The 24,078-nt window shown below is 60.8% G+C and overlaps 1 protein-coding gene across 1 annotated transcript in view; it reads right to left on the reverse strand.

Moving 5' to 3' along the window:
- Crb2 (crumbs cell polarity complex component 2) overlaps positions 1 to 24,078 on the reverse strand; it is a 31,685-nt gene that overhangs the window by 2,219 nt on the left and 5,388 nt on the right. The window contains exons 3-14 of the mRNA XM_047525474.1: positions 19,060 to 19,467; positions 18,226 to 18,293; positions 11,331 to 11,654; positions 8,853 to 9,048; positions 8,633 to 8,772; positions 7,988 to 8,173; positions 7,659 to 7,772; positions 4,406 to 5,275; positions 3,814 to 4,319; positions 2,985 to 3,150; positions 1,384 to 2,170; positions 514 to 630 (exon numbers count right to left, since the gene is read on the reverse strand). Coding sequence (XP_047381430.1) covers positions 514 to 630; positions 1,384 to 2,170; positions 2,985 to 3,150; positions 3,814 to 4,319; positions 4,406 to 5,275; positions 7,659 to 7,772; positions 7,988 to 8,173; positions 8,633 to 8,772; positions 8,853 to 9,048; positions 11,331 to 11,654; positions 18,226 to 18,293; positions 19,060 to 19,467 — 3,882 coding nt within the window. The remainder of the gene's footprint in view (positions 1 to 513; positions 631 to 1,383; positions 2,171 to 2,984; positions 3,151 to 3,813; positions 4,320 to 4,405; positions 5,276 to 7,658; positions 7,773 to 7,987; positions 8,174 to 8,632; positions 8,773 to 8,852; positions 9,049 to 11,330; positions 11,655 to 18,225; positions 18,294 to 19,059; positions 19,468 to 24,078) is intronic.

A 24,078-nucleotide genomic window follows, 5' to 3' on the forward strand; every position in this document is an offset into this window, starting at 1 on the left:
CCAGGGCTGCCTCAGGTGCCCCCAGCTCCTCTAGCTGCCCACCCAGCAACCATCAAAGCTCATCCATCCACTGTCCTCAAGCACTTTCCTGCTCAGCTGGACCCTGCAGATGACCTAAGTTGCCTGCTCACCCCACTTGGACCCAGCATTCATGACCCAGAATGACTCTCACTCCACGAGAATGACAGGAGAGCCTTTGGAAGGGCAGGTGCCCAGGGACACGGACTCCACCTTCTGGAGGCCCAGAATCGCCCTTCCGCGGTCCCCACGGACCTGACACAGCAGGTGGAGGACTGAGCTCTAGGAAAGCCAGCAGACCTCGGCATAAAGGATGGTCTGGGAAGCCGAGAGGAAAGCGCTCAAGGAACAGCGGCGGGTTGTCTGGCACTGTGATGCCACCAGTGAGGGATGAGTGAGCATCTCCACTTCCCCTGCCCGGCTGGAGGGGACCCAGGGGCCACCATTGTCCTCCTCCTCCCCGAGTCCTCCTCCTCCCCGAGCCTCCACACGCACCTCTGGCCAGCGAAGCCCTCCTGGCAGCTGCAGTTGGTGCCCCGGGGCCCACGCTCACAGGGGCCACCATTGAGGCAGGTGAGGTTGAGGCTGCATTCCTCTGGCAAGACAGGTGACCTGGGGAGAGAGTGCAAGGCTGGACCCAGGAGGCGGGCAGAATGCAGGCGCCTGGCCACGCCCGCCCCTCCGCCTGGGTTCTCCTTTGGAAGGCAGCCCTCCGCGTGGGTCAGGGAAACGTGTCTGGGTGAAGGGAGGCTCAGGCCCCACCCACAACACCTGTACAACCTGCGGACAGGGCGGGAACCTTTCCCGAGTCTCAGAGGCCTTTAAGAAGTCGGGTGGGGAAATGGAAAGACTTGCAGGGGTGACAAAAACGCCAGCCCGACTCCTGAAGCGGAGAGGAGGAGTCGGACCACGCCAAGCGTGCAGGGAGGGAGCCGGAGGAGCTGACTGGGGAGAGGGAGCTGAGGCCAGGGGAGCCGAAGCCCTGAGCGCCTTGCTCCGCTCCGACCCAGGAGACCCAGGAGACTAGGAGGCGGGGAGAGTCACTGCGGGGAGCTGCAAAGCCTCGAGGTCACAGGCGCCCCCACTGCGGCCCGCACGACATAATTGTTTGAAATTCAAATTTGGCCGGACGTATTTTAACCCAGTTTTGTCCTTCGGTGTAGCCAAGTGCACTGTCGTCCCCACTTCACAGACGAGGGCCTGGAGGCTCAGAGGAGGAGGCGACGCCCCGGGGCGGGCAAGCCCGCAGCCCTCTTCCGGGACTCTCCTGCCCCCCCGCCGCTCCAGGGGTTCTCCCTCACCCACCCCTGCCCCGCCAGGGGACCCCTCGGTGCCCTTGAGGACAGGTCCCCAGGTTTCCCGCACCTGCAGCGCGGGCCCGCGAAGCCCGGCGGGCAGCGACACTCGAAGTGGCCGTCGGGGCGCGCGTGACAGCGGCCGCGGGCGCAAGGGGCGGAGCGACAGGGGTCGGCGCGGGCCTCGCAGCGCGGACCCTCCCAGCCCGGGCCGCAGGCGCAGGCGAAGGCGTCGAAGAGGTCGCGGCAGGCGCCGCCGTGCAGGCAGGGAGAGGGCGCACACACCGGCGCGCCCAGGCAGCCGAGGCGCGGAGCCGGCGTCCCGGGCCACGCCGCGAAGTGCTCTCGGGGCCCCGGGAACGCGCCGGGCCGCGGCCCCGCCAGGGGCAACGGGAGGCCACCGATCGCCACCCGGCCCAGGCAGCCGGTGAAGTTCTCCGCCAACAGGACGCGTGCAGCATCTGGGCCCTGCAGGAAGTCCAGGTCACCCGCCAGGCCGCGCAGCGCCACCGGCGTCGCCGCACTGTCCAGCCACAACAGCCAGCGCGAGGCGACAGCCGCCGGTTGCTCCATGACCAGGCGCACGCGGTGCCAGGCGCCATCCGCCACCCGTGGCCCGGGCGCGGGCAACACTGCACCTGACCCGCCGCTGCCGCTGCGCACGCTGGCAGTCAGCGAGCCGTTGCGCACTGCCAGCCAGAGGCCGGCCTGGACGCCCGCTGAGGCGCGCAGCAGCCCAGCCTCGGTGTCACGCGTACGGAAGGCAAGCGCGAGCCCGCTGAGCCGGCGCGCCGACGACACGTTGTGCCCACTGAACGCAGCCGGGGGGCCCTCTCGGAACGTGGCCTCAGCCACACCTGCAGAGAGAGGGGGAGAGCATTGGGAAAGGACGCAAGGAACTTTCTCCATAGATGTCATCCCTCCCCCAAGCATGCAGGTGGTACTGCCAGTCGCCCCATTCCGGGGCCATGGTGGGACCTGGGCACACCCACCCAACTATCATTCGGTCCAGGAATCTAGGTCCGTTCCCAGCCCTATCTCTCAGGTATCATCAGTTCCCGAACAATGCTGAGTAGACAGACCAAGATGCAACACTGCCCTTGAGGTCACAGGCCCAATAATATTAACCCCTCAAAAGGATATAGCTCAGTTGGTGGAGTGAGCTATGCGTGCCAAGGTCTTGGGTTTAATTCCCCACACCACCCAAAAAAAAAAAAAAAAAAAAAAATCTGCCCCTTCCTTCTCCCTGAAGCCCCTGTTTCATCACTGAGGCCCACTCTGGCAGCCAGCCATCTTTGTAAAGCATCTACTTAAAACCTCCAGTGACGCCCTACTGCCATTAGGAGCTGCCTTACCTAGGGTTCAAGGTGTCTGGGAACTTCCCACCCCACTCCTAGTGCACTCCTCTGTGCCTGCCTTTCAACTGTTCTTACAGACCTCTGGGTCTTTGCAGAGGCTCTTCCCCTCCCTGGAATGTCCTTCCCTGAGGCTCCTCAGAGCTTGCCCTGGAAAACCCAGCATGTGCTTGCCTCCTCCAGAAAGCCTGCCCCTCTGGACGCTCTGGCCCACACAACGGGCTGGGGTGGCATTCCTGGTCCATGGTGCAGCATCCTATGCCCCAGAAGATAGAACTGGCTTAAGTACCCAGCACTGCCCAGGGGACAAACTCACAGACAAAGCCATCCGGCACTTCCTCACAGGTGGCAGGTGGGAGGCAGGGCTGGCTGGGGCACCATAACTGCTGGGCACATGTAGGCCCCGTGAAATTGCCAGGGCAGGTGCAGTGAAAGTCATTCCAGGTGACAAGGCAAGTTCCACCGTTGAAACAGGGATCAGGCTGTGGGAGAGCCCAGGGAGAGGTCAGCTCGGCCGCAGTCAGCGTCATCCCATAACCATTTCGGCAGCAGTTCTTCCTCGAGCATCTACTAGGACACATGACTTCCTCACAGACAAGCAAAGAGCCAGGCACAGTGGTCTGTGCACCTGTGGTCCCAGCCATTCAGGGGACTGAGGCAGGAGGATCGGTTGAGCCCAGGAGTTTAAGACCAGCTTGGGCGATACAGTGAGACCCCATCTCAAAATAGGAAAGAAGAGTCACCATCATTCCCCATTTTACAGATGAGGAACTAAGGCTCAGAGAGCAACTTGCCTGCGTCCTCCAGCCTGTAAACACAAGCACTGGAGTTCACACCCAGACTATTCCAATTCCAGGGCTGGTGCCTCGCTCGTGAGCACACAGGGCCCCTTCCTCCATCTCAGGCAGCCTCTAGCGAGTCAGGCTGTCTCACACGAGGACAGGGTAGGGCAGGCACAGGGACACCAGAGCAAGAGCAGCGGGGTAGCGGGAGGTGAATGCAAACCTCACCCTGCCACCACAGCAGTGGGAACATGGGCAGGTCACTCCTGCTCCTGAACCTGCTTCCTCCTTAGCAAAAGGACAAGCTCACCCCCAGGGACACAGAATGGACCCAGGGTTAAGAACCCACCCCCAGGCACTCACACTGCACGTGTCCTCAGAGACGCAGCCCAGGGTGAGGTTCTGGGCCTGGCCGCCCAGCTCACTGAGCTGACTGGAGTTCTCCGTCAGCAGAGGAAAGAAGGGGAGGTGGCGGCCATTGAGTCGCAGGTCCTGGAGACAGCCACGAAAGGGTCCGCCCCAGGGCTGGGTGTCAGCAGGGAAGAGCCGCCCACCCACATGCACCTGCTGCACCACGTCCTGCAGCTGGTCCGGCCCAAAGCTGAGTGTCACCAGGTGACGGACCCCGTCATCCCAGCGCCCAGGGAACAGCAGGGCAGGACCGCCCAGTGCCTGCGCCCAGATCTGGCCCTCCCTCAGGAAGACCGTCAGGCCGGCTGCTGAGATGTTGGCAAACTGAAGCAGCAGGCCAGCAGGCTCCCGAGTGCGCAGGAGGAAGGACACAGTGAGGTTGGGGCCTGGCAGCTCAGGGAGCAGGAAGGAGGCCGAACTCAGGGTGCCCCCCAAGCCGAAGGTGGCGGCAGGAATCTCTGCAGGGAGAGACAGTGCTGGGGTGAGGCTTGCAGGCCAGGAGCCCGGCATTAGGCGTTGCCTGTCCACCTGGTTCTGTCCTCACCCTCAGTGCACGTGGGTCCACTATGAGGCCGGGGGCAGTCGCAATGGAAGTGAGTCCACAGGTCCACACAGGTCCCTCCATGGGCACAGGGCACATGCTGGCACTGCTCCTGCCGCTCACAGCCCAAGAGGACATTGTCACTGAGATCCTCAGGCAGCAGAAGGTGCCCATCCACATACACATCTTGGAGGCATCCAGCAAAGGCTGAGCCACCCAGTTGGGTGGAGCAGGGCCCATCAGGCCCAGGGGCCACTGAAGCTGTGGGACCTGGGACCACAGGACCAGAGGCCACACAGAGATGGGCAGGGCAGCCCTCATGCCAGAGTCTCAGCTGCAAGGTCCCTAGGCTCAGTGCCACCTCCACCTGGTGCCACTGGCCATCGTTCAGGGTGAGGTCTGGCAGACTCAGGACAAGTGCCTCGATACCATGGCTCAGTGTGGCTTGAAGTGTGGCCCCCACCAGTGCCAGCTCCAAGCTGCCCCGGCTGTCAGTGCGAGTAGCCAGGGCCCCAACAGGCAGCGTGGTGCGAAACCTCAGTGCCAGACCCAGGGGACCACCAGCCGACACTGACGCCCATACAGGGCTCCCCGCTACCACAGAGAAGGTGGTATTCTGGTCACAGAAAGGCCCATGGGTACCAGGGGGACAGCGGCAGGCATAACTGTGGACCCCAGACTTGAAGATTGGGATGCAGGTGGCAGCAGGTGGGCAGGTGTGGCCCAGGCAGCCAGTGAGCTGCACGGAGCAGTCAGGTCCACCCCAGGGCTCTGGGCACTGGCAGCTGTAGCCTGCCACAGCATCCCTGCAGGTTCCACCACGGAGGCAGGGCCCCGACAGGCACTCGTCCACATCTTCCTGACACGCCAGGCCTTCAAGAGAGACAGGCCAAGACTCAGTAGCGCCCAGGGCCAGACCCAGTCTCAACCCAGAATGTGCATGCCTCTTGTGATGTGGTCCTCAGTCCCTACCAACCAAACCAATTCCCAAAGCATCTCTCTTGGTCCCCTACAGTCCTTTGTAGGCCAGAATCCAAGACGCCCCTTCCCATGCCAAGTCTGGTGAGTCTCCCTGCCCTTGATCCCTTGAACATTCTCCATACCCCCTTTCCTCTAGGGCCATGTCTCCTGCCTTGCCAGCTTTCCGGGCCATAGTCCAGCAGCTTCCAGCTCGCCTGCCTCAGAAGCCCCTCTCCCATCTACCCCCACCAGAAACCGACTTCTACAACATTGCCTGGCCAGCTCCCTCTGCTGCTCAAGCCCAGCTGCTCACCCTGGCATCACTCACCTAGACCCCCATGGCTAGGCCCTACCAGGATCTCCAGCCTCAACACTGCTCCCTAAAAGCCTCGAATGTCCCCGTCCTCCAAGCATTTCCTGGAAAGTCCTGCCTCTGGAGCTTTGCTGACTCCATTCCCTCTGCCTCCCTTCCACCTCTCAAACTCCTACTACTCCTACAGAAGCCAACTCAAGAGGCCCAGCGGCTTTCCAACCCAAACTACTGTCACTCCCTCCCAGGGACGACTCCCCAGAACCCTGTGTGGAAAGTCATGTTTACTCAGCTGGGCTCCTCCAGGAACCTGAATGTCTCTGGTGCCCAGTAAAGGACATTACTTTTGTGGGCAGAGTAATGAAATGGAAGGGCTGAGCAGCCCCCAGACTCGTCCTCAGACCTAGGGTCCCACGCTGGCTACAGAGGACCACCTCATCCTCTCCTCCAGACCTCCCCACAGGAACGCTGGCCCTAGCTTGAACCAGGAGGCCACAGCCCAACGCCAGCTCAGTCAGTGCCACAGAACAAACTCAGAGAAGCCCTGCCTCAAACAGCTGGAGGGATCCACACCCAGAGCAGCCATCAGGATTGAAGCCCAGCCACCTCCTGGGAATCACCAGCCTCCTGCCCCAGCCTCCCCTTGGCCAAGGCCCCAGTCCTCCATACCTGCCAGGAGCCAAAGACCCCCCAGGAAGGGGTTCAGAACCCACAGCCACATTTCAGTCCCCCAGTCAGGCTGAGAGTGGTGGCAGATGCAAGGCTCCGGAGCAGAGCTCCCTGCCTGGCTGCCCGCCTTCCTCCTGAATCTGCTCGGGAATGCCGGGCGCTGGCCTCCCCCACGCACAGAGCTGCTGAAAGGGAGGACGGGCAAGGATGCCAGCCCCGGAGCAGGACTCCCCTCCAGACTCCAACCTCGACACCAGCCGAGCCCAACTGGGAAGGGGCGGGGTTCCCCTGACACTGGTGAACTGGGGACCTGGACCTCTCTAACCTCCACTGCCTCCTCTGTGAGATGGAGACTCTAAGTCCTCCCTCGCCGGCAGTAGGAAACAGGATGCAAAGAAAATGCCTTCCAGAGGCCTGGCGGGCGGGGGGTCACCCACTCCTGGGGCAGGACTCAGGGGATCTCAGTCAGTGCATGGGCTTTCAGGGCTCTCAGGAGCACTGGCCACCAGGAGGGAATGCTGAGCCCCAACAGCTGTGGCAGGTGAGGGTAGGAGGGACAGTCGTGATCACCACCTCCTTCCCCAGGGAAGGGGACCCCAGGAACCTGCCAGGGAAAGAAGGCAGTTTGCCCTGAAGGAATGCAGGAGTGTGGGGAGGCACACCACATTCCAGAGCTGGCGGGGACACCGGGAGTGTGCAGTTCCTCAGGTTCACCGGTGTCCACGTGTCTGTACATCTGCATGGACCCAAGGCAGGTCAGAGTTCAGTGCCAATGCGCCCTAGCTCCCCAGAGGAAAACTTGTTCTGTGAACAGGTGTCGGCCCAGCTCTGCAGTCACCCACCTCTCCTCCTGTCTGGGCCCAGTCCTGTGATGTCAGGGGTCTCATCACTCTTCACGAGCCCAAAACAGGCTGTCCTGACCCCCAGTCTCCGGATCCACCCCTACCCCTCTCCTGGCCCCAGCCCCTGGACTACCAGCCCCTCTGTGCTCCAGAGACTGGTGTGAACAAGACTGAACTCACCTTCCTCCCGCCAGCATCCCCGGGGGCACCGCAGAAGCTGAGGGCCTCCTTGACTCCTCCCACTCATGAGGACCCGTGACCGACCCTCCTAATGCTTCCAAACGGGCCGGCCCCCTCCCCTCCCACTTCCAAAGCCTAGGGGGCTCCGCCTCCTCAGCGGTCCCGGGGCCACCTCACCCACCTCCTCCATTTCCTGTCTGTCCCCATCAGTCCACACATAAGACAGAAGAGACCTTCTCACCCAGGTCCACCAGCTCTAACCGAGCCGGCCCCAGCACCCGCCCGGCCCCAGCACCTGCGTAGCCATCCCGGCACTGGCAGTGGAAGCCACTGGGCAGGTCCTGGCAGCGGCCTCCGTTGAGGCATGGCCGTGAAGCACACTCATCCACGTCCACGCTGCAGTCATCCCCTGCAAGAAGCTCGGCTGAGGCTCCACCTGCACCCTCAGAGCCAGACCAGATCTAAAAGGGTCCCATTTTTAGCCAGGGAGCCTGAGGTCCAGAGAGAAGGCTGATTCAGGCAAGGTGGCACCCGACGGGTGGCAGGGCCAGGCTGTGGGCGGACTGGGGATCCCTCCCTGGGCATCTGGACCCTGGCTGACGGCTTCCCTAGCACAGGGCTCACCCTCAAAGCCCGGAGGGCAGCGGCACAGGAAACCAGCAGCGTGCCGGAAGCTGAAAGCGCCCGGGAAGGCCGCCTGGGCGCCCCCGTAGAGGGCCGGGTCTGAGCGCTGCAGGCACAGGCCCCCGTTGTGGCAGGGCCCCGCAGCACACTCGTCCTCATCCACTTCGCACAGCTCACCGGTGAAACCTGAGGGTGCACACGTGGGCATCAGGTCACGAGGTCACCAGGCAGCTCCCCTCCACTGCCACTTAGCCAGCCCAGGACCAGGCAGGGAGGACTGCTCTCGATGCAGTCAGCAGTGAGTGGAGGTCGCTTTGAGGCGGTGGGAATGACCATGGCGACCTGCAGCAGCACGTTACTCCTACCATTAGTATTACCAAGCATGTCGCATGTGCCAGGCCCTGTGCCACGTGCTCCACCGCCATTCTCCCTTCACTCTCCTCTCTGCAACCCCAGAAAGTGCTCTTAGCCCCATTTTGCAGATCAGGAAACTGAGGCTCAGACAGGTCGCAGTCAGTCTCTCACACACACAGATCCAGAGGGCACAGATGGCACTTGCATGCGCCCAGTTGCCCCCTGCCCCTCCGCCCCACTTGGCACCCGCCGTCCACAGTCCTTGCACCTAGGGAGCGCGCACGCACACACCTGGCCAGCAGAGGCAGCGAAAGCTCCCGAGGCCCTCCAGGCAAGAAGCGTTGTGCTCGCAGGGGCCCGACGCGCACTCCAGCACTTCCTCCTCGCAGCGCGCGCCCTCGTAGCCCGTGCCCGAGCAGTCACACCGGAACCTGGGGTGGACCGACCCTAGTGAGCGACTGCCCCGCAGCCCCCCGCCCCGGGCACCCGACGCCGCCAGCCACTTGCTCACCCGCTGACCAGGTCGTGACACACGCCCCCATGCGCACACGGCTGGCTCTGGCACTCATCGATGTCCAACTGGCAGCTGGCGCCGCCGTAGCCCGGCGCGCACACGCAGCGATAGGAGCCCACGCCGTCCAGGCACGAGCCCCCGTGCAGGCAGGGCGTAGAGGCACACTCGTCCACCTCGACCTCGCAGGTCATGCCTGGACAGGGGCCGGAGACACAGAGACCCGGGGCTGCTTACCCGAGGGGTGAAAGAGGCCACCCGGGGACCTGGAGCTGCTGCAGTCACTAGGAGCCACCTGTCACGCTCCAAACGGAACTGCCTTGGCTCCAGAGCCGGAGCTGCTTCACGAAGCTAAGGCAGTCAGGGAGGATCAGAGGGAAACTCCCGCCCTCCTGAGCTCACCGCAGGCGGCAGGCGAGGCCAGGAGACAGGGCCGCGGTCACTACTTCTACTAAGGACTGGCTTCTAACAAGGATAAACTCAACAAGGGAACCTGATTCTGTGCAAGCAAGAGTCAGGGTCGGTGCGATGTGCGGAGTCAGGGAAGGCTCTCGGGATTGGGGCGGAGGACTATGGGGAGCGTTGTGCTTGGGGCAGTTGGTCACGCTGTGCTTGGGGCAGGGACACCTCCTTGATGCCAAGGAGGGGGTGCCCTAGGAGGGTCCCGAGCTATGGGGAGAGTGGAGCAGGTGAGGCAGGAGCAGGGGTGTTGGGGCCTGGGCCAGCTCATCCTAGAAGCTGTAAGTGACACAGTCCTATCTACATTTTAGAAGGTTCTCTCTGGTGGCTTTGAGGAAGGTGTGGGGAAGGGACCCCACAGAGAAAGGGTATTTTAAAAAGCCCAGGTGGGAGATGCTGAAGTAAGGTGAACAACTTCTGCACTGTCTCTGCTTTAAAACAAACTCCCTAGTCCCAGGAAACCCCACAGACCTGGACAAACCAAGACAGCTGGGTGCCCCGCTGCCCCAGGGTGAGGACGGCAATGGAGAAACATGGAGAATCTCATGGTTTGGATGATAATCCTAGGGCTCAGGAGTCATTGCAGACTCCAGGGGGACCTGCCCCCTAAGTGAGCTTGCTCATGGGGGTGCCAGCTGACTCCTGCTGGAACCCTCCCCCTTCCCAGCTCAGTGAGCACAAAATACGCCCTCTCCTTCCCATGACCCTCCAGCGGTACTCCCACCCTCCGTGCCAGGGGGAGCCAGGCCCAGGCTGCTTGGAATCCCAACCTCCCCCGCCCAGCTCAGAACCGGAAGAAGAAAAATGAGTCACTGCAGACGCTGCCCCCTCACATCCACCACTCACCCAGAAAGTTACCCAGAGCACGGAACATCCGGTGCACACACACCTGCTGGCACCCACACACGTACGCTTTCATGCAAAGGCATTCAGAGAGCCCAGACACCCGCAGATAATGGAAGAGGCACAGAATTCCTTTATGGATGCAGAACAGAACTTCAAACAGGAGACGCACAGACAAATGACTCACACTCACATATACACAACTAATACGTGCAGACGCTGAGACAGCCAAAGGATGAGAAAGATACAGGGAGCCGGTGACCCAGAGCCCTCTTCACCAGCAGGCCATCTCTTTGCTACATGCCCCTCCCCTGGAACTCAGACCGCCAGTCTGTCTCCCTTGCTCTGAGGTGACTTCAAAACTACCCTCTGCCCTTAGAGCAGAACTGCCTGAACTCAGGGTTGACCTAGAGACCAAGAGTCTACACAGCGGACTTAAGACTGCCCTAGACTAGGCCTCACAGGAAGACCTCCTTCCCAACTTGTGGCCACTCCAGGAAGCAAGCTGCTGGAGCTGGAGCTGGGAAGGGCCTGCCGGCCCCCCACTCTAGAGCCACTTCTCTGAGCACTTATGTGTACATTATCCCACTCAAGGCAGCAGGACTCCCTGGGGCCACATCTGCATCACAACTGGAACAGGACCAGGAGTGGGTCCCTACGCTAGGTCTTTGGAGGGGATCCACATTCCATCCTAAACTATGCTGGGTGTTCTCACTCTAGGACCATCAGGTGAGCTAGACGCTGTGGTGTCGACAGGACTGTTTGATACGGGTCTGGAGTGAGAAAATGCCAGAAGCACCATACGGAGTGTCCTTGTTAAAGCCAAGTCAGGCACATCTGCCTGTCTACTCTGCATTGCCAGAGATGCCTGAGGGGTCTCCACCCCCTGAGCCAAACTCAACTCTGGAGAAGGGACAAAAATAATGTTTGTCAAATGCCTGCTACGGGCCAGGCACCGGGCCCGCACTCAAACACACAGACTCTCACCCCCAGCTGCCAGGTTGGCCTGACAAGTGTCCAGTCTGTGGTAAGCCCAGCAGTGCATACACCCCAGCGCTGCCGTGGTGGCTGGGGCAGCTCTAGACTAAAACCAGAGTTCAGTCTGCGGCGTTCACACTGTGAGCCACTGATGGGACCCGAGGGTACACCTCCTCCCAGGGCAGCACACACCGTTACCTGCATAGCCGAGGGGGCAGTGGCACTCGAAGCGATCCGCCAGGTTGTGGCAGGTGGCCCCATGGTGGCAGGGCCGGGATGCACACTCATCGATGTCCAGCTCACAGTGCGGGCCCTGGAAACCAGGCACGCAGTAGCAGCGGAAGCCATTAGGATCGGGACCCTGGGGCACACACAGAGCACCATGGTGGCATGGCTGAGTGGCGCAGCCTTGGGGCTCCACAAGCCCGCAGGTATAGCCACCATTCTCTGTGACCTGGCAGTGGGTCCCTGGAGCACACGGGTCTGAGGCACAGTCACCCTGGGTCTCTGAAGGCGCTGTCCCTGTGGAAAGAAGAGACTGGCAGGGCAGGGGCTGGGCAGACACTCCCCTCCCCACACTCAGCCCAGCAGCAGAGCCCAGAAAACAACAGGGGCTGACCACACTCGAGCAGGCGCAGAGGCCAGCGCACCTACACGGCAGGAAAGGTCTCCAGCGGCAGTCACTCCACACCAGAACTGGGAATGGCTTTAGGAATGTCTGCAGAGCAGAGAAACAGGACCGGGGGTCTGGCTCCCGGCAGGATTAACCAGCAGACACTAACCCTGTGAGCCGCCCTGTCGGACCCCACCCCTGCAGCACCCCTAGGCAGGGACTTTGTGCCCATTTTACAAGTGAGGCTCAAGAAAGAAGCAAAGGCTGGCCAAGGTCACACAGGGAGTTAGCTTCAACGTGGGGCGCTCCAGCCACTGGGCTTCCTCTGGGCGTCCCTTCTGCAGGCTACTCCTCCAGGCGCCCAGGAGGGTGAGGGAAGCAGCCTGAGGAGAGGCAGCGCCCCTGCCCCCTCCGCCTCTCCTGCTGGGGGCTGGTAACTCCATCCCGGCCTGAAACCTGAGCCGTCAGACCTCAAGCTCAGAAGGCAGAAGCGTGGCCCACTTCAAAGCAGGGGAGTGGGCTCAGCCCCGCGCACCTCCCACCGTCTGCCTGGGAACCTCTAGAGGACCCAGGGCCCTGCTTCCACCCCACCAGCAAGCCCACCTGCGCCTGCGCACTCAACGCAGAGCCGGCCACGGCGGGGTGTCTGCACTTAGCGCCCCTGTGTTAAGGATGACAACCAGTTTGGAAGCCAAGCCCAGTAAGTCGGCTCCCTCCTCCCCACTTGAAAGCCTGTCACTAACAGGTTCAAATTCCAGGCCAGAAAGTTACTAGCTTCGGACTTCGGACAAGCCGCTTCTCCTACGAGCCTCCGTTTCCCAGGCTGAAAAGGAGTAGAACAGCGCATCCGGGACGCGGGCGATCGCGGGTCGGAGCCTCAGGTCCCGAGCCCGCCCCACTGCGGGGCTCAGCAAGGGTGGGCGTGTCTCCTGCAGGAGGTCCTCCACCTGCGGCCGAGAGGCCGCCTCCCCCGCGCAGGTTGTCATCCGGACACTGGCCAGGCCCCAGGCCCCAGGCCCCAGAGCTGCATCGGGCCGGCGCCCGCCCCTCCCCCACCCAGCCAGGACCCCCAGATAAGGCTGGCAGCCTCCGGCGTCATCCACATTCCAGCGGGCAGGGCTGTCCACTGCCAGACCCCCGCGCTCTATAGCAGACCCAATCAGGATGGGGACAGTGCAATGGAGAAGCACACGGAGGGATCCAGGGAGACAGCTGGCTGTCCAGTCCCACCCTCGAGTGCCCAGAGCACCTTGTGCAGCTCAACGTGGGCTCCGTTCACACTGGGCGGCCCTAGCATGTGGCAGGGCAGAGTCTAAATTACCTTCAGGCCAGAGGGTCCCCTCTGTCCACACTTCCACACTCTCCCTCCCCAGCTCAGGGCATGGGGCATCATTCCCAGCCCCTCTCCCAGGCCTCCTCACAAGTGTGAGGGCAGGGGTCCTGGGAGTCTCTGAAGGGCTGTGGGCAGCCAGTCATTGTCCTGTTCCTTGTCCCATTCCTGCTCCTGTGACTGAGCAGTTTATAGTCAGGTTCCCCCAGTGGCGGGAAGAAGATGGTCGCATGGGGGTGGGAGTGGACCCTGCTCCCTCAGGAAAATGCACAGGTCTTGAGCATCAGACAGCTCGGTCCTATCTGGAGTGCCCCCAGGTGGCACCCCCCCAAGGTGACATGAAGCCCAGGCACCTCGTGAACCCTCTGCAAGGGGTTATGGCCTTGATGGTCAGAGCCCCTCCGCCTGGCACAGCTCAAGAGCAAACAGGGATCATAACTCCCATTGTGAAGGACCCCGGCTCCTGGCTCCTGTGCCAATAGACCCCCATTTTAATTCCAACAGGACTTCACCCACATTTTGTGGCCCAAGGATCACCCCACCACCATCTCTGGGGCTTGCCCCCAGTGCAGAGCTCTCCAAGTTAGGGCAGTGGGGGCCAGGCTGGGAGACAGCAGGGATGGGTGCTTCTGACAGTCTGCCCTCCCTTGGGGTCCTCCCAGGGTCGGGCACAGAGGGCTGTTTGATACCATAAATGAGGAAGCCCTGGAGGCAGAGTTCAGGAGGAAGGACGCTGCCCATCTAGGGCAGCAGGAAGTGGCCACCACCTCGCCTGGGCCATCTCTGTCCCTCTGCGTGGCTGTGTAGAAGGTGGACAATGCCATTCAATTGAGGAAAGGGAGGCTCAGAGATGATGCCCCTTTCCAGTCCCATAGCCACCAGGGGTTGGAATCCAAACCCAATTCTCCCTGCTCCAGAGCTTCCACTCTAGGGGTTTCAGAATCACCCAGGACCTTGGGGCTGGGCTGTGGCTCAGGGGTAGAGTGCTTGCCTAGCATGTGTGAGGCACTGTGTGAGGCACTGGGTTCAATTCTCAGCACCACATAAATAAATAAAATAAAGGTCTATCAACAACTGAAAAAAAAGGATTAAAAAAAAAGAAGGCAGATTCTCGGGGCTCACTCTAGACCTGGAGATTCAGAACCAATGGACCCATAGCCCGGAATCTACATTGGATCCCAATCCCCAGGGAATCCTCTGTACATTGAGGGATGCAAACCCCTGTGCTCAGATGTCTCTGTCTCCCTGGAGTTAGCACAGGAGGCCGGCCTAGCCTAGGGCAAAGAGGAGGACCAGGCTGGCCCAGGGCAGAGAGGTGTGGAGGGCAGTCTGACAGGGGAGGGCCTGTCTCCAGGGTCAGGCTGGGAGGGGCGGGGCCTGTTGCCACAGCAACGTGGGGCCTGTGCTTATCTTTACAAATCCCTGCTGACCTCTGGGCTGCCTGGGCTGACCTGTCAGGGGAGGGATTAACCGCCACTGCCCCGCCCCTTGGACCTGCCACCTCCCTTGGGAAGGGCAAGGGGGACAGTTCATTTTCTGAGTGTGCTCCAGGCTGTGCATCTATTATCATTATTACAATGTTACATTTGGTTCAAACCAGAAAAGGGGGAGTACCTGTTAAGAAATCTTCTTTTCTTAACTCAAAAGAGGTTGATAAAAAAAAAAAAAAAAAAAAGTTACATGAGCTGGGGACATAGCTCAGTTGGTCGACCCTGGGTTCAATCCCCAGCACCGCAAAAAAAAAGGGGGGGGGGAGGGGTTGATAAACTTGCCCAGGATTGTTCCTCCAAATACTAAGACGTCTTCAGATTTCTGAGAGTCCATGTGAAATTGCCACAAACGTACTGTCCCCTTAGTAACTTCCCTATAGAGTATCTAGAGGTTTTTCTCATGAACGGGGGTGTAGCTCAGGAAAAGCTCTTGCCTAGCATGCAGGGCCTGGGTTTGATCCTCAGTACCAAAGAGAGAGAGAGAGAAGGAAAAAAAGAAGGAGCAGCAGCCTGGGCAGAGCAGTGATCTCCTGCTCCCCGGGTCCTGGTTAGCAGGCCTCACTCAGTGCCTAGTATCCCCTGCTTCACCCTCAGCTGTTAGAGGTCGAGTTATAACTGCCACTAGGAGAAGCGTTTTACTGAGGGTGGATTTGGGAGGGCTTCCTTCCCAGGCAAAGCAGGAGAGAAACTATTTCTAAGTAGTGACTGAGTATCAGGGACGGGAGCTTCTAGCAGACGATAAAACTGCACTCCTACCATTGCTGGGCCTGGTTGTGGCCTGACTCGGCCTCATCAGAAAAGGGCAAAAATACTCTAAAAAGACAGCAAAGTTCGGAATACTCTTTGTCAAAATGTTTACCCCCGAGGTTAAAAGGCATCATTTAATTGCAACAATGGCCATGGCAGATGGAGCCTTGCTCTGGGCCTGACCTTGCATGTCCCTGTGTTTCCAAAGAGTGTCTCAGAGCACAGGGCTGGAAGGCACCTCCCGGAGTAAGGGGAGGACACGCCACCTGTACAGTCCACTTTGAGCTACTTCACTGTGAACTATGGGTTTCCATCTGAAGCTGGGTTTCCCTGCTGAAACCAAGTAGGAGACCCACTGCATTATCCCACTGAATTCTTGTGATGGCCCTGGGAGTGGGTTGTCCCCATCTCACAGGGGCAGAGAGAGGAGATGTGACTCTAAGTAGGCTTTCTGTGAGTTGGCTGTGAAATCCTGGCCCTGCCACACCCTAGCTGTGTGACTCTGGACAAGTTACTGATCCTCTCTGGACCCACTGACTTCCGCCGTGAATGGGGTCTCACAGCTGACCTCACAGGCTATGGGGAGATTCGGCTTGGTGGTGTCAGCACAGGGGCAGAGCGGCCGCCACGCAGTGCCTAATGGCGGATGGCAAACCTTCACTTGAGGCAGACCCAAGGCTGCATTGAATGTGTGTGGCTTCCAGCCCCACAATCCCTGCCTGTCTGTCAGGCCCCCACCTCCTCTCGTTGAGGAGGGGCCAAAGGGTAGGGACCAAACCCTTTGTGATGAGTCCCAGGGTGTTGGGGGGAGGGGGAGATGTGAGAGCCCTACGTGTCCCATTGTACTCCAAGATGCTTGGTCCTCTCCATAGCAACCAGCGGGCCTCTGTGGCAGAGTGGCCCAGGACGAAGGGGCCCAGCTTAGGGCCTGGCAGGGGTGGGCAGCAGAACCCGGGCCAGGGCCTCCAGAAACCCCCACCTCATCTGGGAGGGAAACCAGCTTCCAAGTGACACAGTTCCCAGCGCCCCCCTGGGGACCTTGGGTACTGGCATCCAGAGATGGTGCTGCAGCCCCCCCGCCAGCTTCCAGGGATCCCAGGGCTGGGGTTCGCTGACATTTGTTGCAGAGGGAGGCTGCCCTGGACGCCCGGCAGGGCCGTGGGGTAAATGTGTACCTCAGGGACATTCCCTTCTACGACCCGATCCAGTCCACCTACCCACCTCGGTTCCTGTGGATGTACATGTGAGTGCAAATCACACACGTCAACATGCATGCTGTGTGTGGACACATGCCATGTATGTGCAGGGTTGTGTGTGTGTGTGTGTGTGTGCACAGCAGTGGATCAACATGTGCTGGGACACCCCCATGTGGCATGTGTGCCCAGTGTACATCACAAAAGTGTGCACAGGTGCCTGGGCATCTCCTCCAGGAGCCCCAGAGCCACCCCAGGGGCCCAGCTCACAAATCTGTCCCTCCTGATCCTTCCTTCCCCACAACATGGGAGACAGGCTCTCCTTGGCCCCTCTTCCAGCCAGTGGTGGCAGGGGTAGGGACTTCCCAGGCCTGCCCCTGTAGCTATAGCGACTAAGACAAAGCCTTCCCTAGACCCCCCAGGAGGAATTCCAGGCTCTGTGCTTGAACAAAAGCAGAAACCCATTGGCGGACAGGGGTCTGGCTTCAAGGGGCCCTTCCGACTTGGTCTGGGAATGCCAAGGAGGGGGTAAAAATGTTCCCAAATCCCCAGCCACCCTCCAGGGACCCTGAGCAGCCCCAAGCGTCCCCTTCAAAGTGCAGGCAGGGAGACCACACCAACAAGGAGGTGCAGGCAAGGAGCCCGCTCCCCTGGGTCTCCTTCCCCCTTCCAGTCAGTTCCGCTGAGCTGGTGTCTGCTGCTCCCCACCAGGACCCGCATGTCCCTAGCAAAGACCCAGTTCAACCACTGGACAACTTATACCCCCCTGCCGCGCCGGCCCTCCGCTCCCCACACCCAGTCACCTCGGACACACTCACGGGACACCGCAAACAACTCACAACTTTCATCCCCTGCTGCACGCCGGCCCAGCACTGACTCAGAACAGACTCTGGGGTGAGGCCCTGCTCCCGGCAAGCCCCCCAGCTCTGCTCCACAGCCCCAGCCCCAGCACCCCTTCCTTACGGATTCAGTTTCCCCAGACGCACACCTACCCAAACCTGCCCGGATCCCCGGCCCATCCAGAAAGCCCCCTCCACACGAGACCGCCCCAGGTCCCAGGACCCTCCCCTCGGAGCCCCATAGAGTCCCAGTGGCCCGCAGCACCCTGCAACTCAGGCCTGGCACCACGCGGACCCGCCGCCCCCAGCGCCAGCAGCAGGCCTGGGGTCTGCCTGGGGGATCAGACCCCCGCCCACCCAGGCCTGGCCCCCACTCACCAGCCAGGAGGGCGAGCGCAGGGGCCCAGGGCGGCGGCAGCAGCAGCAGCAGCAGGGGGGCCAGGGGCCTGCAGTCCCGGGTCACAGGCCTGGCCAGCGCCATGGCAGCCCCGCTCTGCCCGCCGCTGTGGGAACCGGCGGCCGGGCGGCTCCGCACCCCCCTCGTCCCTCGGAGCAGCACTAATGCGGTGGACAGAGGCCCGGCCCCGCCCCGCCCGCCCGCCCGCCGCTCGGGGGAGGGGTCTGGCCCTCCCTCCTCGCGCCCCAGGGCCCGGCCGCCCCGGGGCAGAGCAGGTCCCCACCCCCGGCCCTGACCCTGTCTCTGGGCGCACCACTCTCCTGCCCAGGCTCGGGGGACACGCTTCTGCTTTGAGGGGCCAGGGTCCTCTTCTCTCCAGGCAGTGCCGGCCACTCCCAAACCCTCCGCAGGACAGCAGCCCCAGCGCTCAGCACTCAGGCTGACCCCAACTTGAGCCAAGGCACCTCTCCCAACTTTCAGTCACCTGCCAGATCCAGGCCGCTCCATCTCCTCAATGCCTCCAGATCTTCCTTCCACTTCCTCGGTCCCAACCTGCCACCCGACCCCTCTCTCTGTCGCCCTCTGGATGAAATCTAGGCACAGGGCCCTGCACCACGTGGCCCTGGACTCGCTGCACCCTTACTAGCCAAATGGAACCTTTTCCATCTCTTCGTGTGGCCTTGATCTTGCCTCTCTGCTTGCAACTCCAGAAATCTCACTGCAATCCAAGGCAGTTCATTCTACTGACAGTTTTTAGCAAACTTTCCTTTCCTCCTACTGGGAAGTCCTTCTGGTGGTCTAACCTTACAGTGTCTTGCTGCAGCAGATGTTTGCTCCAAGCCCGCCTCTAAACTGGAGAGGGGAATGTTGTTTGCATGCAGAGGAGTTCCTCGTAAGGACCTGGACCCAAAAATCCAGGTCATCTCAAAGACACTACAACACAAAGCATCCCCTTTTACCACTGCCCTCAGCTCCAGCCTAGGGAAAATCCCCTTGCTTAAGGGACTTTCCTGCAATGAGCCTCTGGTGTCTGCCAAGGCATCCCGGATTGGCCCAATTCAGTAACCATGGACTCAGCCCGTGCTGGTCCTGGACTCTGAGTTAGAGACAGCACTATGGAGGGTTCCAGGACGTCTAAAGCGATGGGTGAGGGTGTGCAAGGGAGGAAGCCGACTTCCAGCTGTTTCCAACTCAGAATCGCCAGTACCCCTTGGGTCCCCGGGCCCAGAGAGGGGACTGAAGCCTGGAAGGTCCCTAGTCCACCCAGGGCGGGGTGCTCATGGGTTTCCGCGCCCCCTCCTTCACCTTTAACCCCCACCTCTCCTGCACCAGGACCCCCTCTGCCCGCGGGACGCCCCTGTCCCCTCCAGGTCCAGGTCCCCCGCCTCGGGATCCGGTTCGAGCCCGGCGGCGCGAGCTCCGCACGTGGCTTTCTCCGGGGCCTGAACGCGGGCAGCGGCAGCGCCCCCCGGCGAGGCTTTTAAGGGCCGCTTCTCCGGGCTTCGCAGCGATCCCCGTGGGGCCGAATAGGGGGACCCCAGCCCCGGGGTCTCTGGACACCCACACCCTGGCGTAGACCCGGAGTCCGGCGGTCAGCGGGGCGCCAGGTCCCCACTCCAGTCCCCGTCCCGCCCCGGCGCGGGTCCCGCGGCCGCCACGCGCCACCTCGTGGCCAAACCAGGGAGTGTCCGGCGCCGGCCGCGGGGCGCGAAGGGTTCGCTCGCACCTGGAAAGGCGGGCGCAGGTCAGGCGGGCAGATGGCCTCGCCCCTCGCGGGTCGCGACCCCGAGAAGCAGAGTGCGCAGGTCCCCGCCGGGTCCCCTGCCCGCGTCCGCGCCGCCTGCCCGGGATCGCGCGGCCTCACGGGGCGGGACTGGAACTCCGGCCGGCCTGGTTCGACCCTGTCCCGCCCAGTCTGGACTCTAGGTTGAGTTATTTGCTGCCACCTCCCCCCTGCGGGGCGTCGCTGCGCCAGTCCGTGGGAGCCCGGGCCGAGCCCGCGTCTGCCCTGCGCCGTGGGCGGGCTCGCCTGCGTCCGAGTTGCCCTTTCTGAACTCAGTCGCCCTCCCGGGAGGGGTGGCAGCAGGGCCCACCGAGGTTTGGAGAAGGGCCCGGCCTCAGCTGCTCCCCGCCTCGGAGTCACCGGAGGCCCCGCAGCGCCTCCCTGGCTGGTGGTCCTGCTGGTCCCAGCCTCCGCCCATCCCACCCCGCCGACCCCCGAGGCTGGATCAAGCCGACTCCGGCCTCTGGCTGGGGCAGGAGGACGAAGGAGGGAGGAAGGGCGGGGAGGAGGGGCTGAGGTGCGAGTCCTCTACAGCTCCGGCGGCGGCCCCTGCGGTGGCTTCGGCTCTCAGGTTTGGTCACACTGCTCCCTCTGTGGCCAAGTCTGGGCCACCTTCAGCAGACCTTGCCACAGCCCCCTCCGCACCCCCTTGGAACTCTCCTGGATCCCCTCCTGCCTTCCAGCCTTTCACCCTCGCCCCCCAGGATGCAGGGTGTGTCAGGCTCCCTGGGTGCTCGTGTCCAGGCCCAGACTCCAGTGGCCCGCCCTCCGCTGCCGCTGCGCCCGTCTCCTGAGCTTCCTACCCATGGTTCTTAACCTGGCCTCGGCTCCTGCTTGGTAACGAATCTCTTGTATCACCCCTTGTGATCCAGAAATGCAAAAAGACATACATATGCACATAACTTTCCAAAGGAAATGCCAGAGGGAGCAATAAGGCCACTGGTGAGAGCACCGGACTCTGGTTCAAATCCTGAGTGCTCTTCTTCCCAGGTGTGTGGCCTTGGGCAAGTCGTTTAACCTCTCTGAACCTCAGATAGCTCACAAGTCAAACAGGGATCAAAAACACCACTTTACTGTGTAGAATTATTTTGAGGATTAAATGAGTAATTATTCATAAATCATTTATAACAGGGTCTGGCACATGTTAAACATGAGTGTCGGTTAAATTAATAAATAAGGAAAACAATTTAAGGTATGTATTTCAAATTAGAGATTCAAAGCCAGGTATGGTGGTGCCATGTAATTCCAGACACCAGGAGATCACAAGATCAAGGCCCGCCTGGACAACTTGGCAAGACACTGTCTTAAAACAGAAATGATAAAGAGCTGGGGTGTGGTCCAGTGGTAGAGCGCCCTGGCTCAATCCCCAGTATTGAAAAAAATCTGAATCCGCTTGTCATGACGCTGGAGGACACGGGGGACACTGTGCCTAGACAGAGAACGCAGCTCAGAACCGAGTGGGAGAACCGCAGACACAGGGCAAAGCCGTGTCCCCTTGGCGGCTCCAGCCTACAAATGGCAGCAGGTATGTCATTTTCTGAAATTGACGACTCGGTGAGGCCCTGGATATGATGAGGAGTGATCTTCTTTCGATTTGCGTGGCAGCCGTATTTCTGGCAACTTCAGTGCATGTTAACAACTGTGTGAATGCTGCCTATTCTGTGCCAGTCTGGGCAGCGACCGTGACAAACACGTGTTTCTGTCTGTATCAGTGTAGGACAGGAGATCCAAGTGGCAGATGGGACCGCTCTTCAAGGTGTGCCCTGTCCTACACATCCCAGGGCATCCGGCGTCGGGGGCCTACCCGCTAACTGCCAGGGGTGCCCCCGGTTGTCATGATCCTTGAGAACACCCACAAATTCCCCAAACAGACCTCCAGTGCAGAGGGGCTTTGCCAAACTCTGAATTGGGTCTCTTGCCTGTTGCCTGAGGTACCCTCAGGCCAGGTCCCAATCCCTGAGTCCACTGCCCAAAGTCCTCCAGAAGCCAGCCTCCTGCTTGCCTCCTCACAAACAGAACCATACCAGCAGCCCCCTCAGCGCCCCCAAGTCTGTCCTCCAGGCCTCAGGGCTCCCCTCCCTCCCACACTGAACATGTACACTCTTCAGGTGACTTTTGGGGACTACACCGGAAGCGTCCACCCACCACCCTTGCTGATCTGTTAAGACTCAGTTCTGGTGGTTTTCTCCCCAGAAAAGACCTCTCTGGTCCCCACCCCACCCTTTCTGCCCTTCCCTCAAAGACCCAGCACTGACCCCAGTCCTAGTCACCAGCATGATCATCTGTACTTACCCTAAGTCAGGGTACAAATGAGAATCACTGAACCCTTGTCCTTGGGAAGCTCAGGTCTATCGGAAGATTCTGACACACAATCCAGGAAGGTGCTGGCCCCAAGCCTTGTGGGAGCCTCAGGGACAGAAAAACCAGCCACCAGAGGGCAATTTCCCAGGGGAGCTGGGACCCTGGAGTGTGAATAGGAGATTTCCAGGTGGAGAAGAGGCAGAGGGCACACCTGGCTGAACCTCAGGGATGGGCAAAGGTCCAAGGTGAGACCCAGGGGCTTTGGGCAGCTCAGGGTTGCCCGCAGGCAGAGTGATTAAACAGGCTGGTGGCCGCAGGGGACAGTTGGTGCAGCTTGTAAGGTTCCAAGGAGGTTAAAGAAGGGGAGTGACGTGGCAGGTTTGCCTGTGGCAGAGTTCCCTTTGGGAGGAGTGTGGAAGATGGATGCCCGAGAGCAGAACAGAAGTAATCCCGGGAAAAGTCCGAATGAGTAGGGCGAGAGCAGGGGCGGGAGTGGAGCCGCGGAAATGAGAACATGGTATCTGCTGAGGCTGCAAAGATGGAGGCGGTCAGAGCATGGCCCGGATCTCAGCTTGTGACTCCTCAGTGACAAGGGCGGACGGGCTGGCAAGATGGCTTGGGGAAGGCCACCAGGGTCTACCCCACCCAGTCCACCCCAACAGGACAACCTGCAGGCTCCTCTGGGGACACTAGAGGGAGCTCCAGGACAAGACCAGGCTCCACTCTGCCTCAGTCACACCCCCAACCCCTCCCTGAGGAGAACGGGACCCACCCCATGCTCAGACACAGGCTCTGGGGTCCTGCCAGGGCCTGGTTGACATCCAGTGGCTTCACGGTCTCAGGGCCACCTCACCCTCCACCACCAGATATGCAGGTGGGGAGGAGTCTTGAGGTGTGGACAGGTGGGGCAGAGGTAGAGGCCTGCCGGGGAGAAGTGCTATAGCTTGTCCCTGGGAGGAGGGGGTGACTCCCAAGGTGACACACTGTCAGGCAGAGCTGATTCCAGCCAGAACTGCTGCCCCAGCTTGGGAAGGAATGGACAGAATGGGCTCTTCAACTGGACGAATGTCAAGGGCCTTCCTGATCCTTCCTGAGAAACCTAGGTGAGGGGAGTCTCCTATGGGCCACCTCCACATACCCTGGGAGCCCCTGCCAGGAATGTTCTAGGTCTGGGAATGGTGGTGTTTTGGGGAGTGGGGCAGAGCATGAAGGGCTGCTGGGTTTGAATGGTGCTCTGTATCTTCTGGAGGTGCACCAGTCCAGCGGGGGCCGGGCCCTTGCAGGGAGGAGCTGGGGTTCAGCTCAGCCTCTGGTCGGAGTCAAAACGAGCCGTCTTGGATTGGGACTTCGGCTGGGGCTGCAGCCAGGGCTGTCTGAGCCCAGGATCATGTATCAGTCTCTCCCCAGGATGAGGGTTCAGGCTGCTGTCCTGCCTGAGCTGAGCCCAGCTCCTGGTGAAGGTGCTCCTGGCGTCTCCCTGGTCTCCCTGGCCGTCCCCACGGGAGTCAGGTCTTCACTGCTGCGGAGCGAAGGCCACGCATTCACGCATTCAGCATTCACTCACTCACCCAGTGCTCATTGAACCCCCGCGGCGGTGGCGGGCAGCACAGAGGTGCTAGAGAACCCGCTTCCCCATGGTCCCAAGCTCAGTCCAGACGGGAAGTAGACCTTGAGCAGGGAACTGCACTGAATCCAGAGCTTCTCAGGGGGCAGGATGGAGAGTTAGCCAGAGGAAAGCAGCCATGGGTGCGGGGGAGGGGCAGCATTCCAGGCAGAGGTTGGGTCCCTGGGCCAGGGAGGGAGGGGGAGCTTGGCTAGCAGCACCCACAGTGCAGTGCCACTGAGCCCAGAGCTGCGAGGTGGCCCAGAGGCAGCTGGAGAGAAGAGGGACCATTTGGGGGTCCAGATGCCAACGGGGAGCATGTGAGCTTCGCACGGCCTCCCGTGGGTCGCCAGGCGATTCGACAGTCCTGAAGGATCACTCCAGCAGAAGAGAGGAGTGGCAGGAGAACAATTTTTTGGAAAAGTGATTGAAGTCTCTGCCTGAGTCTAAATGGCACACTCTTTTAAAATTTTATGAAAACAAAAAATGAGTAACAAATGGAGACGCCGAAATAGGAAACCCTTTCCTATGAAATCAGATGGGAAGAGCAGGCCAGGCCCGGTTTATGCCAACCGGATCTTAATAACCTGGAAACAAGACACACCAGAAGGCCCAGCAGAGCTCGCTGAAAGCCGACCCCCCAGTTAACC

This window comes from Sciurus carolinensis, chromosome 14, assembly GCF_902686445.1.
Source record: "Sciurus carolinensis chromosome 14, mSciCar1.2, whole genome shotgun sequence".
In the NCBI taxonomy this organism is placed as follows: domain Eukaryota; kingdom Metazoa; phylum Chordata; class Mammalia; order Rodentia; family Sciuridae; genus Sciurus; species Sciurus carolinensis.